The sequence below is a fragment of the Giraffa tippelskirchi genome, chromosome 11 (assembly GCF_054371585.1).
Source record: "Giraffa tippelskirchi isolate mGirTip1 chromosome 11, T2T-mGirTip1v1.2.pri, whole genome shotgun sequence".
Taxonomy (NCBI): Eukaryota; Metazoa; Chordata; class Mammalia; order Artiodactyla; family Giraffidae; genus Giraffa; species Giraffa tippelskirchi.
In genome coordinates, this window is record NC_137285.1 from 132,697,113 (window position 1) to 132,712,956 (window position 15,844).

Sequence of the window (15,844 nt, forward strand, 5' to 3'; positions counted from 1 at the left end):
TACTAATGCATATATATGGAATTTGAAAGATGGTAACGATAACCCTATATGCGAGACAGAATAAGAGACACAGGTGCATGGAACAATTTTATGGACTCTGAGGGAGAAGGTGAGGGTGGGACGTTCTGGGAGAATAGCATTGAAACATGTATATTATCATATGTGAAACAGAACACCATTCCATGTTCGATGCATGAGACAAGGGCTCAGGGCCGGGGCAATGGGATGATCCAGAAGGATGGGATGGGGAGGGAGGTGGGTGGGGGGTCCAGGAGGGGGAACACATGTAAACCCATGGCTGATTCATGTCAATATATGGCAAAAACTATTGCAATGTTGTGAAGTGATTGGCCCCCAACTAAAATAAATAAATTTATTAAAAAAAAAAAAAAAACAAATAAAAAAACAAAATTCATGATTGTTTTCTTTTGATATTTCTCTTTAAAAATGATAGAGCAATACGTCACTCAGTATCCAAAACAAAGTTATAAGTGAATGCATTCCTGGGTTTCAATTTCTTTCCTAGAGAAAGTAATATTAATATAAGAAATCAGAATGAATACACACATACAGTTGTCCCTGTATGGGGCTTGACTGTAGGCTGCAGGCTATATATCTTTCTGAATTACCCACTTTTGACTAAGAAAGCAATGCCATTTTACAGGGCCCAGACCATCTGGACCATTGCAGAACTCCACATTTAGCAGAGCAGGAGAAATACTAGCAACTAAGGTGTAGTATTAGGTATTTTTAGGGTATAAAAGAAGAGGGAAGCATTTTGTCTAGGCTCTCTCAATGTCCTGAAATTTCCATTTCATCAAAAGGAATCAAAGTACAATGCTTCACCAAGAAGGGCATCATGCCCAATTTTTACAATTATATATAATGTAATTCTATAATATATATAATTTTAAAATAATTTTATAATACTTATATTTACAATATTTTATAATACCTCCTCTATATTATTTAGACCTGGGTTAAATGTGGGAATAAAGTAGACTACAAAATCTCTGTTCTCATGGATCTTACAGTCTAGGGGACAGATTGATATTAAATAATTCCTCAAGCATTTTTATTAATTATAGTTTTGACAATTACTAGACACGGGGTGCTACTAATGTAACAGGGATACCTATCCTAAATAAGGGGGGAAGTGGGACAGGAGCAAGGCAATGTTGGGAAAGGTATTCGAGGAAAAAATGTTTAAAATAAGACCTTAAGAAGAGTAGGCAATACCTTGCAAGGAAGATAGGGGCAGAGAATCCAAGCAGAGGAAACATATAGTAAGGTTCTGGGGCATGAAGGAGTATCAAGGGCTTGAGGAACAGAAACAAGAAAATACAGTTACTTGAGTGCAGAGATGAAGGGCTCACTACTACCTGCAAAGCAGGAGAAGCTATATAGGGACCAAATCATGAAGGCCCTTCAGGCCATAGTAAAAATTTAAGCACTGATTCAACATGACCAGTTATGACAGACTAAACTCACTTTTAAAAATAACGTTACTAGAGTGAGGCAATTAGAAAACTTGTGTTTACATTGGGGTGAGGTAAACCTGTAAATTCATAAGTAAATGAAGAGTCATACCCAGGAAGATTAATAGAAATCTGAAGCATAGACTCTGTTAGCATGGTAAAGATCTCTGTCCCTAGTTATTGCCTACTGGTGGCTCTGATGATAAAGAATCTGCCTGCAGTGCGGGATCCCTGGGTTGGGAAGATCTCCTGGAGGAGGTCATGGCAACCCACTCCAATAATCTTGCCTGGAGAATCCACATGGACAGAGAAGCCTGGCAGGCTACAGTCCATGGGGTCGCGAAGAGTGGGACATGACTGAGTGGCTAAGCACAGTACAACATTTTTATCAATAATTTAGACAGTGAAAACAAAAATGAGAGAAATTGTTAATCCCACGCTGACAGATTAAATATCTGAAAAATCTTATAAGGCTAACCTACTAAATAAAATTCTTATAAGTAGAAATTCAGTAGATATCAATGTATAAAGTTCTGTTCACATATCTACAAAATCAGCAGTACAAGCACAGGATGAGGAAGTAGCTTAAAAGCAAATTGTGAGCAAAAATTGAGGGACTTAGTTGCCTTTAAGTTCAATTTAGCTCAACGATATGATTTATGTAAAATAAATAATAATGTAATTGTAGGTTAAATAACGGAGAAGGCAATGGCACCCCACTCCAGTACTCTTGCCTGGAAAATCCCATGGATGGAGGAGCCTGGTAGGCTGCAGTCCATGGGGTTGCTAAGGGTCGGACACGACTGAGCGACTTCATTTTCACCTTTCACTTTCATGCATTGGAGAAGGAAATGGCAACCCACTCCAGTGTTCTTGCCTGGAGAATCCCAGGGACGGGGGAGCCTGGTGGGCTGCCATCTATGGGGTCGCACAGAGTCGGACATGACTGAAGCGACTTAGCAGCAGCAGCAGCAGCAGATTAAATAATGACCTGAAGAAAAAGAGAAGGTGGGGCTACTCATCATTGACTGACCTGGAAAATCATGTACAATGTGGGGTCACAAGAAGAGGAATACCAAAAAAACTAAACAGAACAGAGAAGAGTAACAAGGATGATGAGAAGTCAGAGAAATAGTTGGAGAAGTTGGAGATACTTAACCTGGAAAAGATTTAAATCACACATGTTCAAATATTTGAAAGGCAGTTACAGATTGGGAATTAATCTGCATCATGTAACTCCAGAAGACAAAAATCAAGACCGATGGTAAAAGTATAAGAATAGATTTCAGTTAGCTATTCTATTTTTTAAATTAAATTATAGCTGTCAGAAATGGAAAAAGCAGTGACAGGATGGACACTTATTGGAGATGACTTAGGAGACTATGGCAAAGTGAAGCTTGGTGATGACCAAAGAAGCTTTTAATGCTGATATCCAAAGTAAGTCAATCAACAATATTTTGGAAGAAGATAACAAAAAACAGTCATTTTCACTTGTTTTTACATTGTACAATGCATCTAGTAATGCATTTGCATCTCCAAGCTTTTAAAGTTCTATGGAAAATGGCAAAATACTATTCAGAATAGTGGAAAATCATTAAGTGACAGCACTGAGAACTACCAGCAAAAAGTGGTTAATAGTGGATAATCTGTTGCAAATGTAATTCCAAAAGGAACTTTTTAATTTTAATTCACTCAGCCGTTTAAAAAGTATTTTTCATCACTCACTGTAACAAAGATCTTATTTAGCAATTATTATTTAAATATTAAATTTTCAAGGGTCTATTACATGCTCAGTCTTATTGTAGATATTACAAGATTTTTAGAGGTTTTTGGTTCTTTTTAAGTGTAAGAGCAAAATCTCTCTTTAGTTAAAGAGGTAAGTCCTCTGCATGACAGATATACTATATAAACATATATTATGACATATGGTACCAACATACAGTATCAAAAAAGTATTGATAAAGAGGTATTAGTAAACAAAATAGAGTGGGAATTAAGCAATACTTTAAAACTTTGCAAACTGACACCTTGAGTGAAGCTTTGTTAAGAGATCCAGAGTCAGAAGGCCCAGATAAACCATGCTGAATTCCTGACCCACAAAAACCATGACAAAATACATGTTTATTGCTTTAACTTGCTAAGTTTTGGGGTAATTTGCTATACAGCAATTGATAACTAATACCAATTTTGGTGGGCTTCCATGGCTCAGATGGCAAAGAATCTGCCTACCATGTGGGAAGACCCAGGTTCGATCCCTGAGTTGGAAAGATCCCCTGGAGAAGGGAATGGCAACCCACTCTAGTATTCTTTCCTGGAGAATTCCATGGACAGAGGACCCTGGTGGGCTACAATCCATGAGGTCACAAAGAGTCAGGCACAAGTGAGCAATTAACACATACTAATTTTGGTTAACAGATAGTGTTGTATATTCTATGATCAAGCAAAATATTTTTTGCCCTTCCTCAAATAAAAATTATACCTCCCATCTTATTCATGTCAGGCCGAGTCCTATGACTTGCAGTGCCCTTCCTGGTGGAAGGATTATATATTCCCACACTGCTGAATTAAGGAGATAGCATGTGAATTGCAGGGTTTCCCTGGTGGCTAGACAGTAAAGAATCCGTCTGTAATGCAGGAGACCTGGGTTGATCCCTGGGTCTGGAAGACTGCCTGGAAAGGGAATGATCACCCACACCAGCATTCCTGCCTGGAGAATTCTATGGACAGAGGAGACTGATGGGCTACAGAACATAGAACATGACTGAGTAACCAACAATTCCACGTTTTTCAACAAGTGAAGTGCCTTGATGTAAGCTAGCAGAGGTGCAATCAACCCACAATGACATGTAGAATAAGTGAAAAATACACCTTTCCTTAAACCACCAAGCGTTTTGGAGTCATTTGTTACCACAAAGTCTTATAATACATCCTGACTATTACAAATTGCTAAACTTTGAAAAAATGGAGAAGAATAGAAAGATTATTGAGTGGGCATAAAATAATACAAGCAAAAGTAAGGAAGCTGGGCATTACATGAGTCGTTGCCTGTCTACAAGATAGGAGGGACTAATCTAGCTGTGATGGAAGGTGCCTGCTGGGAGCTGTGAGATGTGGTGATTTAGTTGGATGGGTAAGGCAAGATCACACAATAATTGTACTTAAATGTCAGGATACAGAGTGTGCAGACTGTCTAGCTATGTAAAGTTTTGAGGAAAAAAAGAAAAAGAGGGATATTTTAGGAAGATCGCTCTTTGGCAACACAGAGGATTGGAACTTCAACTTCAGCATAAGTCTTCCCAGTGAATATTCATGGTTGATTTCCTTTAGGATTGACTGGTCTGGTTTGATCTCTTTGCAGTCCAAGGGACTTTCAAGTGTCTTCTCCAACACCACAGTTTGAAAGCATCAATTCTTCAGCGCTCAGCCTTCTTTATGGTTCAATTCTTACATCCATACATGACTACTGGAAAGACCATAGCTTGGACTAGACAGACCTTTGTCAGCAAAGTGGAGTCTCTGCTTTTTAATATGCTCTCTAGGTTTGTCGTAGCTTTCCTTCCAAGTAGAAAGTGTCTTTTAATTTCATGGCTGCAGTCACCATCTGCAGTGACTTTGGAGCCCAAAAATATAAACTATGTCACTGCTTCCTCTTTTTCCCCTTCTATTTGACATGAAGTGATGGGACCACATGCCATGATCTTAGTTTTTTAATAGGCCTTGGCAAACACCATTCTGCCATCTCTATGAATTTAGCTATTCGAGATATTTCAAATGTAAATGGAATCATGTAATATGGTACTTGTCTTATTTTTTAAACTTAGCATAATATTTTCAAGGTTCATCCATGTTATAGCATTATCAGTACTTCATTCTTTTTCATGGTTGAAAAATATTCCATCATGTATTGTGGAATAATATATCACAATGTATTTCTGCATCCATCTCTTCAGATGTTTGGATGTTTTTGGATGTAGATGTTTGGTTTCCACCTTTTGGCTGTTACCTACAGTGCTGCTATGAATATGCATGTACAGGTTAGTGTTTGATTGTCTGTCTTCAATTCTTTTGGGGTATACACTTAGGGGTAAAGTTGCACTGTCATATGGTAAATCTATGTTCACCTTTTGAAGGAACCACTAAATCATTTTCCAAAGTGGCTGAACCATTTCATGTTCCCAATGTCCAGAGTTTCCAATTTCTTCATCTTCACAAACTTAGTTTCCATTTTGTCTGTGTGTGATTTTATTTTATAGCCATCACTAGTTTATATAAAGTGTTGCTTCATTGTAGGTTTGATTTGCACTTCCCTTATGACTAAGGATGTTGATGTGCTTGTTGGCTGTTTATATTCTTTGGAAAAATGTCTTTTTAATTCCTTTACTCATCTTTTTCATTGAGTTGTTTGTCTTTTTGTTGTTGAGTCTGAGTTCTTTATATATTATGGATATTTAACTGGATCAGACACATGGGTCAAAAATATTTTCTCCCCATCTTGATGGTTGTCTTTTCACTTTCTTGATAATGTCTTCTGATATACAATTTCTTTTTAAATTTGAAGACATCCAATTTACCTATTTCTTTCTTTTGTTGCCCATACTTTTGGTGTCATGTCGAAGAATCCATTGCTAAATCCAAGGTTATGCAGATTTATTTCTTCATTTTCTTGGAAAAGTCTTATACTTTTAGCTCTTATATTTAGATCATTGATCCATTTTCAGTTTTTCTTTTTTTTTTTTTTTTTTTGGTAAATGGTTCTATGTAGGGGTCCAACCTCAGTCTTTTATATGTGGATATATAGTCTTGCTACCACCATTTGTTGAAGAGACTATTGCATGGTCTTGACACCCTTTTGAAAGTCAACTGGCCATAAATGTATTGACTTATATCGGCATTCTTAATTCTATTCCATTGGTCTATACGTCTCTGCTTATGCCAGCACCACACTGTTTTAATTACTGTGGTTTTACTTATGGTATATATTGAAATTGGGAAATATCAGTCTCCCAGATGCAAGAAGTTTATCAAACTCAAGATTAAGGGCACAATTCTCCAAAAGAATGTGCTCCCTCTGACCAGCTGCCTACCAATTCTAGGGTTTTCATTACCACCTTAGGTTCAATATTTTGCTAGAATGTCTCATAAAACTCAGGTAATTGCTGTACTTAGGAGACCAAGTTGGTTAGGAACCCTGAGAAACACATAAGAAGTAATTTTGGAGAGAAGATAACCCCAAAATATTGAGACTTATGGAGGGGCCTGGACTGGGTGGCTTCATGCTTTGATGATGCTTTAATCAGCAAAGACTATGTGGGGGTTCTGTTTGCTTGCTTGCTTTTCAACCTCGATGGTTTCTGGAAACTTATACTGGGTCATGTAGCTGAATTTTTGGTTTTATATTTGTGCTGTTATTGAAGGAACTATACATGGAGAAAAAGGAGTTCGGCCTAAAATTTTTAATAACCAAGAATTGCATAGAATTTTGAGCTTGATGGGTTATAGCATCTAAATGCAGCTGGGATTATTTCTACCAAACTTGGCCTTCAGAAAATGCTAGCCCAGGGCAGGGGTGGGGGGTAACTGCTTTAGTACACTAAGGATTGCTGTCTATGCAGGCCCTGGCACCCCAAGCTGTTCATGCTTGCCTTACTGTACAGGCTGTAGCCACTGACACTTGAACCTTGCAGAGAACGTCACCTGATGCTGCAGGTAAATCTGAGATTGGGATTAGATCATGTTAGGCATCAGAAGGCAGAACAATACTGGCTGCTTTTCTGTGTTTTGCAACTAAATCTGCAGTCAGGACTTTAAAATATAGTGGCAACTGGGTTCTACACGTTAGAACCCAATGAAGGTCTATCATTAAATGGAAACCTGGGTTCGATCCCTGAGTCTGGAAGATCCCTTGGAGAAGGAAATGGCTACCCACTCCAGTATTCTTGCCTAAAGAATTCCACGGACAGAGGAGCCTGGCAGTCTACAGTCCATAGGGTCGCAAAGAGTCAGATATGACTGGGCAACTAACACTATTACTACTACTACCAGGCCTAGATAGGAAACACTAGGCCCCATGCCTCAAGTTCTATTCTCTATTATGTTATTTTGTCATTATTATTTTCAAATATTTATTTATTTGGCTGTGCCGGGTCTTCGTTGCATCATGACATGTGGGATCTAATTCCCCAATCAGGGATCGAACTGGGGCCTCCTGCATTGGGACCACAAAGTCTTACCACCAGAGAAGTCCCTCCATGATGTTATTTTAAAATGCATTCTACGTCAAAAGGCACTGTGGGTGAGCCAATATTAGACTTTCATGTGGCTTATCCACAAGCTTTTAAAGTAAACTCCACCAATTCAGGTAGACTCTAAGTTTATCACATAAATTTCAACCCTGATTCTAATTGTCAGAAACCCAAACTGTGGCTTCACATATAGAAAAGTGGTAAATTTGTTATAAAAAGAATGCTGTTTCTTCTCTGATTAAAGCAGTGAAACAACTAGAAGAAAGTATTAAAAATCTACAAATCAAATTTGTTAAAGGAATCAAAAAGAAAATAAAGTGGTTTTAAAATATGCTTCAATCTTACAATCAGAAAATAACAGTGTATGCATGAAAACAAATAAGACAGCTTATTTAGCTCAAGGAGGAAAAAAACTTCCTTAGATTAAGTTAAACATCTGATCTGAGAACACACATTTGACAGATACGAAAAACAACTGAAATCGTGAAGGTATGAGGGTACAGGAGGTACATTCAAGTCTAACTACTCGTAAAGAAGTTATTATTAAAGGAGTATATATTTTATTATTACAAAATCAGAAGTAGGAAATGGAGCCCCAGTGAAACCCAACAGAGAAATCTCAGCGATATCAGAGAGCAAATCTCTAGAGAACAAATCCCCAGAGAAGGCAGAATCCTGAATGTTATGAAGAGGGGGCATGTCAGTTACAGATAAATTAATAGTATGAGCGATGGGAGAATCTCTTATGAAGACAGAACAGTTATACAAACGGTACATATAAAATCTAAACAAACTGGAGAGGGGAATACAAGGAAGATTACGTAAAGCACTCCAAAGAAAGTATTTAATGAACCTGAAATTAAGAAAAGGCAAAGGTAAGATGAATTATGTTACAGGAGATTCAGGCAGAACAATAATAAATCAAGGAGTCTAATCAAGATCTAAATTAGATGTGGAACTGTGGGAAAATACATCCTGGGTAGGATTATTTAACTCAGTAAGGTGAAAATGGATAAGACTGGTTTGAACAAAGGATGCTATTGACAGACTTGGAACTTATTGACTTCATATCTCTCACCATGAGAGACCCTGCAAGGAAAAAATAGGAAGATAAATATGTTAGAAAAACACAAGTATGGGCCAGAAAGCAAAAGGAAAGTAAGAGAAAAGAAAAAAACTCCACTTCTCAAACTATGCTGCCCCAGTCTATTATGCTGCTGCTGCTAAGTCGCTTGAGTCGTGTCCGACTCTGTGCGACCCCATAGACGGCAGCCCACCAGGCTCTGCCGTCCCTGGGATTCTCCAGGCAAGAATACTGGAGTGGGTTGCCATTTCCTTCTCCAGTGCATGAGAGTGAAAAGCAAAAGTGAAGTCGCTCAGTCGTGTCCGACTCTTAGCGACCCCATGGACTGTAGCCTACCAGGCTCTCCTCCGTCCATGGGATCAGGCAAGAGTACTGTTATAGAAGGCAGTTTTTCTGAAAGGAACGGTAATACAGTAGAGACAAACCCCAGAGGCAAATCCTAAACACTGAAGCAGACAAGGAAAGAAACATAAACTCAAGATCAGGAACGTTCAAAAACTGAGGAAAAACCATGTCTTCAGGAGGAAGTGGCAGTAGTGTCACGGCCCTCACTAGGCCCTTAACACAACATGAGCCTCAGAAACATAAACAGTTGCTTCAATTCAGAAATCCACTGAAAGTTATTCTCCAGTTGTAACTGATGTGGAGATAAGGGGGAAGACACGCCCATCAAAGAAGTTTCTTAGGCTTTGACATCTCCATAGCCAGAGGTCAGTACAGCAGCCACTGGGACCCAGGATTGAAATGACTGCTCCCAGAGCAAGGTGGGCGCTATGCCATCAGCTAGAGCCTACCCTTTGCTCAGTATGGGGTCCAGAAACACAGGACTCAGAGAGAAAAGAACATTAAGATGTCTGGAATATTCTACAAAGGCAAATAACGGAAGAGTTATTTTCATAAGTTGAACAAGTATGCCGGAGGCCACCACTAATATAAATTTCTAAATGTTGCAAGAATGTAACACTCTCAGTACCCTCTTCCAGAATAAAAATAACAGCAATAATGATGATAACATTCTACAACACTTACCAAGTGTTCATGAATGTGTTCTAAGAACTCTAAGTAGACCTCATTTAATTCTTACAACAATCTATTAAAGTAAATATTATAATCCCTATCTTATAGATTAGGAGACTGACTCTCAGAGAAACTGAATAACCTGTTCAAGGTCATACAATAAGTGGCATAACTGAAATCTGAATTCTGGCTCCTAAATCAAAGCACTTAACTGACAATTCATAAAGCCTCTTTGAGAGAGAAGACAGTGTACAGTGGCCAATATCTCAAGCAAGATATTATAAATACATAATGCTTAAATAATGTTTTGATGGGAAGCTGCTTCCCTTTGAGCTATGTCACAGGTCATATACTCTGCTCAACAATAAAAATTGGCTGGCATTTTGGCAAGTTTGACATGAACAATGGTTTCTCTTCTTTGCCTTCCTTCACTTGTCTCTGCTATGGTCTTTGGCAATGGCAATGTGGGTGTGGATCATGCCAAACAGGAAACACATCGTTTTGCTTGGAAAGACCATATGAGAAACTGGGGAACTGAATTCTATTCTGAATGTGCTGGGTGTATGGCTAATGTGGTCATCTGTTGGTTCTGTGGGAAGTAGGGAACATGAGAAAGTTGGTGGAGACCCATTTCAACTTCTGAGGTCCTGAGGGATGACACCCACTGCAGGAGCCCAGACGGTAGCTGCTGGAGGAATTCCAGCTCAAACCAGGCATCCAGAAGCCATCTGGCTGATACTGGAAAGCATAAAATAGGAAAGACTTCAGTTTCTTTGAATTTTAATTTCAAAAGTTTGAACTTTTATTGGATTTTAGCTCACAAAGGTAAGATTATTTGATTTTGGAATTCACTTCTCTGAAGACTTAAAAATTTTTGGATTTTAACTTCTTTGGCATTTTATTCTTTGAATTTGATATCTTCACAAAAATCTGATAATGGGCAAGAGTAAACATGCACATTCAGGGTACGTTATTGGAATTTTGTGATTGAAATATGTTAATCTTGTCATTTGATATCACTGTAGAATCTCTGAAGAACTTTTTAAAGAACATATAGCTATTTTGGGCAGCTAACCTCAAGTAGGAAATGGAATAGGAAATGAATGTTTAGTGTTTCATAGCATGACTTTGAAGCCAGCTTAATTAATGTACTATTCTAACTCATTTCAGAGTCTTCTAGGGTACATTTCATACTACCCACCGTGATCTAGAAAGATCCACAAAGTAGTGGGGAGGAGTGGCTTGGTTATTGGAATAGTAGACCAGAAAGGTCCTAAGAGACTATGGCCTTTCTTAAGAGGAAGAATGACTCCCTTCATTCACCATGATATAATAATTAAGTTAAGAAAAGTTAATAAATAAGTTAAGAGAACAAAAGATTGGGGAATGTTAAGGGGGATGAGAGTGTTATTAAACAACTTCACCAAACCTAATACTATCTACATGTGTTCTGCCACTACCAAGCGCTTCTATGACCACGGTAGCTCATGTATGATTGGTAAATAGGGTAATGATGTCAGCAAGATAAAGTTTGGTTGGTGAATACTTGCTTTTTTCCTAGGCAATGGAGACCCACAGAGTAGGAGTAGAACTCTGTCCTTCAGCAGGGAAGATAAAAGACATCAGCTTGGCTGTTGCACTGGCATTCCCTTCCCAGAAACGCGCACTCTCTGCCTTGCACGACTCTGTGGGAGTTTTGCTTCCTCCTGCGGCTTCTTTAAAGAAACCCCACTGACTTAGGCCTCCAATTGACTTTCATCTGCACTGTCTCACATTCTATTGTTTCTGTGCAGCTTTACGATCTTCTGCAGAACTCTGAGATGACTACCCTGGCTGTTCATATTATCTCATAAGTTAATAATTATTATTTTAGATAGTGTTCCAGTTTTAAAAGTATATAGACTTTGAATGGTCTTCCTCAAACCTATTTTTCTCACAGCCCTGTTATTTTTGAGGGTGTAATTTTGCAGAATGCATTTCTCACACTTATTTCATGCTCTAGTAGAAACACTGTACCAGTAATGCTGACCATATATAGGAATATAGCATCTTTACACAGTGAGTAGTTCTCTTCTACTCTCAAAAGAATAGATCAACATATGAAACACAACTTAAGAACTTTTCCACATAGAACAAAGTAAATTTCTTTGATAAAATCTTGTATGGTTTAGAAATTTGACCATTTGCAAATCTTATGGGATTTTGAAGGTTTTATCAGACTTGAAGAAGTAAAAAAAAATGGTTTAATGTCATGTCAAATGTGCTAATTTCTCATAGCATAGGAGGAACACCTGAAAGTATATCTAATGCCAAAAAAGAAGCAACAGTTAGGAGAAAATTTTTTTATTTTTTACATCTGTTACTTTTTGCTCTTGATACCCATTACACTCCTAATTTGTGCTTAAAATAAATATAATTTCTATGATATTAATATTAAACATTATTAAGTGACTTTTTCTGATCTGATACTCAGCAAGCAATCAAAAGAAAGTCACACATAAAATCAGAATGTTGGCATTTATGTAAAGTAAAAGAGAGCTTTATATAACACTTGACCTTTCCCAAGTTAAAAGTTCAGAAGACTATCAGACATAAAAGTTTAGGGACCTCAATCACTTGATGCACAAAATCATACTAACAAACAAAGAAAAAAGAAATGCAAAAACCTAATGTTAAGTGACTAGGGTGCTGCAGACTGGAAGTTCCTCCAACAGGATTAGCTTCTTTAAGTATTTTAAGTCCAGTGAACTTGTTATGCTTCCACATGTTAGTAGTTGCATAGGCTAATTTCAGCTGGCATAAGCTTTTATAAGTATCCAAAACCACAGGGCAAGGCATGCATTAAAATGTGATAATAGCACACTTCTGGGACACATGAAGCATGAGGCACGAATCTGAATGCCCCTGGCAGCCATGAAGTCTCACGCCTTGGAGTCAGAACTTTTCTGTTTTGATAAGTAATTCTCAACATTTGGGATGGGGGAAAAAAAAATCAACTTTCTAAATTTAAACTTTTATCTTAACCAGGGTTTCTTAGAGTTTCAACTCTAGCAATTTACTCAAATACAATTTTTTAATTCCAGGTGAGCTGGAAATTATTCAAAACAAGATAGGATCTTAAGAAAAAGTGTTCTTTATTTTCTTAATGAAAATTTAAGAGCAATTATGTAGTATTGTTTATTCTAGATAATTTAAGCCAATGTGATGAGGTAGGGGCCAAAAATGTAAGAAGGAAGAAATCAACTTTAATAATGTTACTCTCCCAATTCCCCTGGAAAAAAAAAACATAAGGAGGGATTGCTTGTGTTACTTATGTCTTAGAGGTAAATGACTAATGCTTCTAGATAGTAATGGGTAAGTGTCTACAAGTGCCTTGAAATCTTCAGATGAAAACTCCTAATAAAATGAACACTAAAAAATAACCAAGAAAAAAATAGATTTAGTTTCTAATATACACACATATATAAATATATGATACTTAGCAAAAAAATTTGAGTTATAAATAATAAGTATCAAAATATCACAGTGATCACTCAATAGGATTCATTAAGGATGATAAAGCTAGGAAAGTTTGCTTTTATACAATAAAAGCAAGGATAAAGGAAACAAATGGGAGTATCCAGTACAGCTATACGCTAAAATCACATCTTTCTGGATCTAGCCTTGCAGTTAAGTATGCCACTTACAATTTTGGCCCTCTTCAGATATGTGAACTCAAGGTTTAAATGAAGTGATAGAACTGTACAGTAGCATATTTAATAGTGTAACTGTGGCACTATTAAAGTAATATTAACTACTACTACAGAAATAAAAAGTAAAATTTTTAAACAGCAAAAGTAAAAAGTAAAGTAGTAATTGTTACTGACAGTAATTTAATGATAGCACAAATGTGGAATCAAGTATTTTTGCTTTCAAAGAATGGCAAATCAGCACCTTTAGAAATATAGAGGAAGATCTCTTATTTTGACAAACACAAACAATAAAATTATTTTAAAGCACATTTCTTGACTTTTGAAAAACCTCTAGAAGTTAACCAAAACATAAAAATAAATCTCTGAGCATACAGTAGCACAATTTATATTTCTCTTTTGAAAGCTATATATCATAGAAGTTACTAAATATGAAAGTACATCAATTACTTTTGTCTGTTAAATATGGCTTGCTAAGGTTAAAATACTCATCTTTTTTTTTTAATCTAAGCTTTTGCTGTGCTTAGATGAATGTTCATGACCCCCGAAAATTCATATGTTGAAATGTAATCCCCAATGTGATTGTATTTGAAAAGGATTAGGTCAAGAGGGTGGGGCCCTCATGAATGAATTAATGTCCTTATGTAAAGCACCTCAGAGAACAACCTTGTCCTTTCTACCATCTAAGAACACAAGGAGAAGACAGCTGTCTATCAATCAGAAAAGGGCCCTTAACAGATACAGAATCTACCAATGTCTTGATCTTGGGCTTACTAACCTCCAAAACTGTGAGAAATAAATGTTTGTTGTTTAAACCACTTAGTCTGTGGTATTTTTTATAGTACCCAAATGGACTAAAACATGCTGAAATAAAAGCTTCTCTAAACCTTAATAACCTTTCATGATTTCCCTCTCTATAAGAATGACATATTTATTCATGTTATAATTAAACTTTTTTTTGTCTGTTTTCCTTCTAAAAGTACAAAGTAAAAACAAAATTGTGTAAATGTCTTTTGAGATAGTATCACATAGTTTACAAAATCTTTGCCACTTACCTTTTGAAATCTCTTTGATTTTTCTGCCATATACATCATAAAGATATCTGGCTGGTGAATTTAGGTTCATTCTCATTGTGCAAATATCTAAAACCTACACAGACAAAAAATAACTTAAAAATAATTTATCACAGTTAGCTCTAACGAAATTGAAAACACAATTAAAGTTCTTTTTCTACTATCATTTCAGTTCAGTCGCTCAGTCGTGTCCGACTCTTTGCGACCCCATGAATTGCAGCACCCCAGGCCTCCCTGTCCATCACCAAATTCTCTACTATACGGCTATTTAAAATTATAAAATAAAACTAGATGATTTATCAAATGTTTCTAATATATGAAATAGAAAAAGACAGTTAAAATTGTTAATTCCAATTGTACTTTAAGCACACAAATATTAATAAAAAAGAGAAAGATGTAAGAAATATAAAAAATAATTACATACTATTTCATAAATGGAAGAACTCTGGGAGACTTCTATATTTTTCCTGCTCTTTTCTATTAATATATTTTTCATTTATTTTACAATGGGAGGATATTATATTTTAGATTAGGTTTTAAGGTATGTTCTTTAGCTTTTAAATTCTTTCCAAGTGTCCTAAAATAAATTATAAATATTATCTGATCACAGTTCACTTTGATAACTTACACTGTTTGGGTACTAAAAATGGAATTAATAAACTACATTTCAAGGTTTTCCATGAATCTGAGTTTGAAGAACTTCACTTTTTAAAAAAAAATTATTGGAGGATAGTTGCTTTACAATGCTGTGTTAGTTTCTGTTGCACAGCAAAGTGAAATGCTGTACATATACATGTATCTCCTCTTTTTTGGATTTCCTTCCCGTTTAGGTCACCACAGAGCAGAGCTCCCTATGCTATACAGTACGTTCTCATTAGTTATGAAGAACTTCATTTTTGATGGTTTCTAATACGCTGAAGTCCTTCTCTTAATATTTTAATTTCTCAATGTGTTCTTGATATAGAAGTAGCCCTTATAAAGGTGTAACAATCACCAACACCAGGGAAGACTTAAACATGCATCAGTTGGAAAGAAAGCTCTACTCACAAGATGAGAAAAATTAAATTAACAGAGGGGAGTGAAGAAGTCCCAGGAACCTGAGGGCAGGCTTTATAAGGCTTCGGGAAGTGACTCCCAAGACATGAAACTTATCACAATCATTTAAAAGCCCATAACACATTCCAAATCCAAACTAAATGTACTTATCTCTTCCAACCTTACTATTCACAGCTATGGTATATTGCTTTTACATTACCAAGAA

The 15,844-nt window shown here is 36.6% G+C and overlaps 1 protein-coding gene across 6 annotated transcripts in view; it reads right to left on the bottom strand.

Moving 5' to 3' along the window:
• DCDC1 (doublecortin domain containing 1) overlaps positions 1-15,844 on the bottom strand; it is a 453,546-nt gene that overhangs the window by 353,409 nt on the left and 84,293 nt on the right. For all 6 annotated transcript variants that reach the window (XR_014069367.1, XR_014069370.1, XR_014069369.1 and 3 more), the window contains exon 7: positions 14,566-14,659. Coding sequence is in view for 1 of the 6 variants with exons in the window: in XM_081544080.1 (XP_081400206.1) it covers positions 14,566-14,659 (94 nt within the window). In the remaining 5 variants the exon portion in view is untranslated. The remainder of the gene's footprint in view (positions 1-14,565; positions 14,660-15,844) is intronic.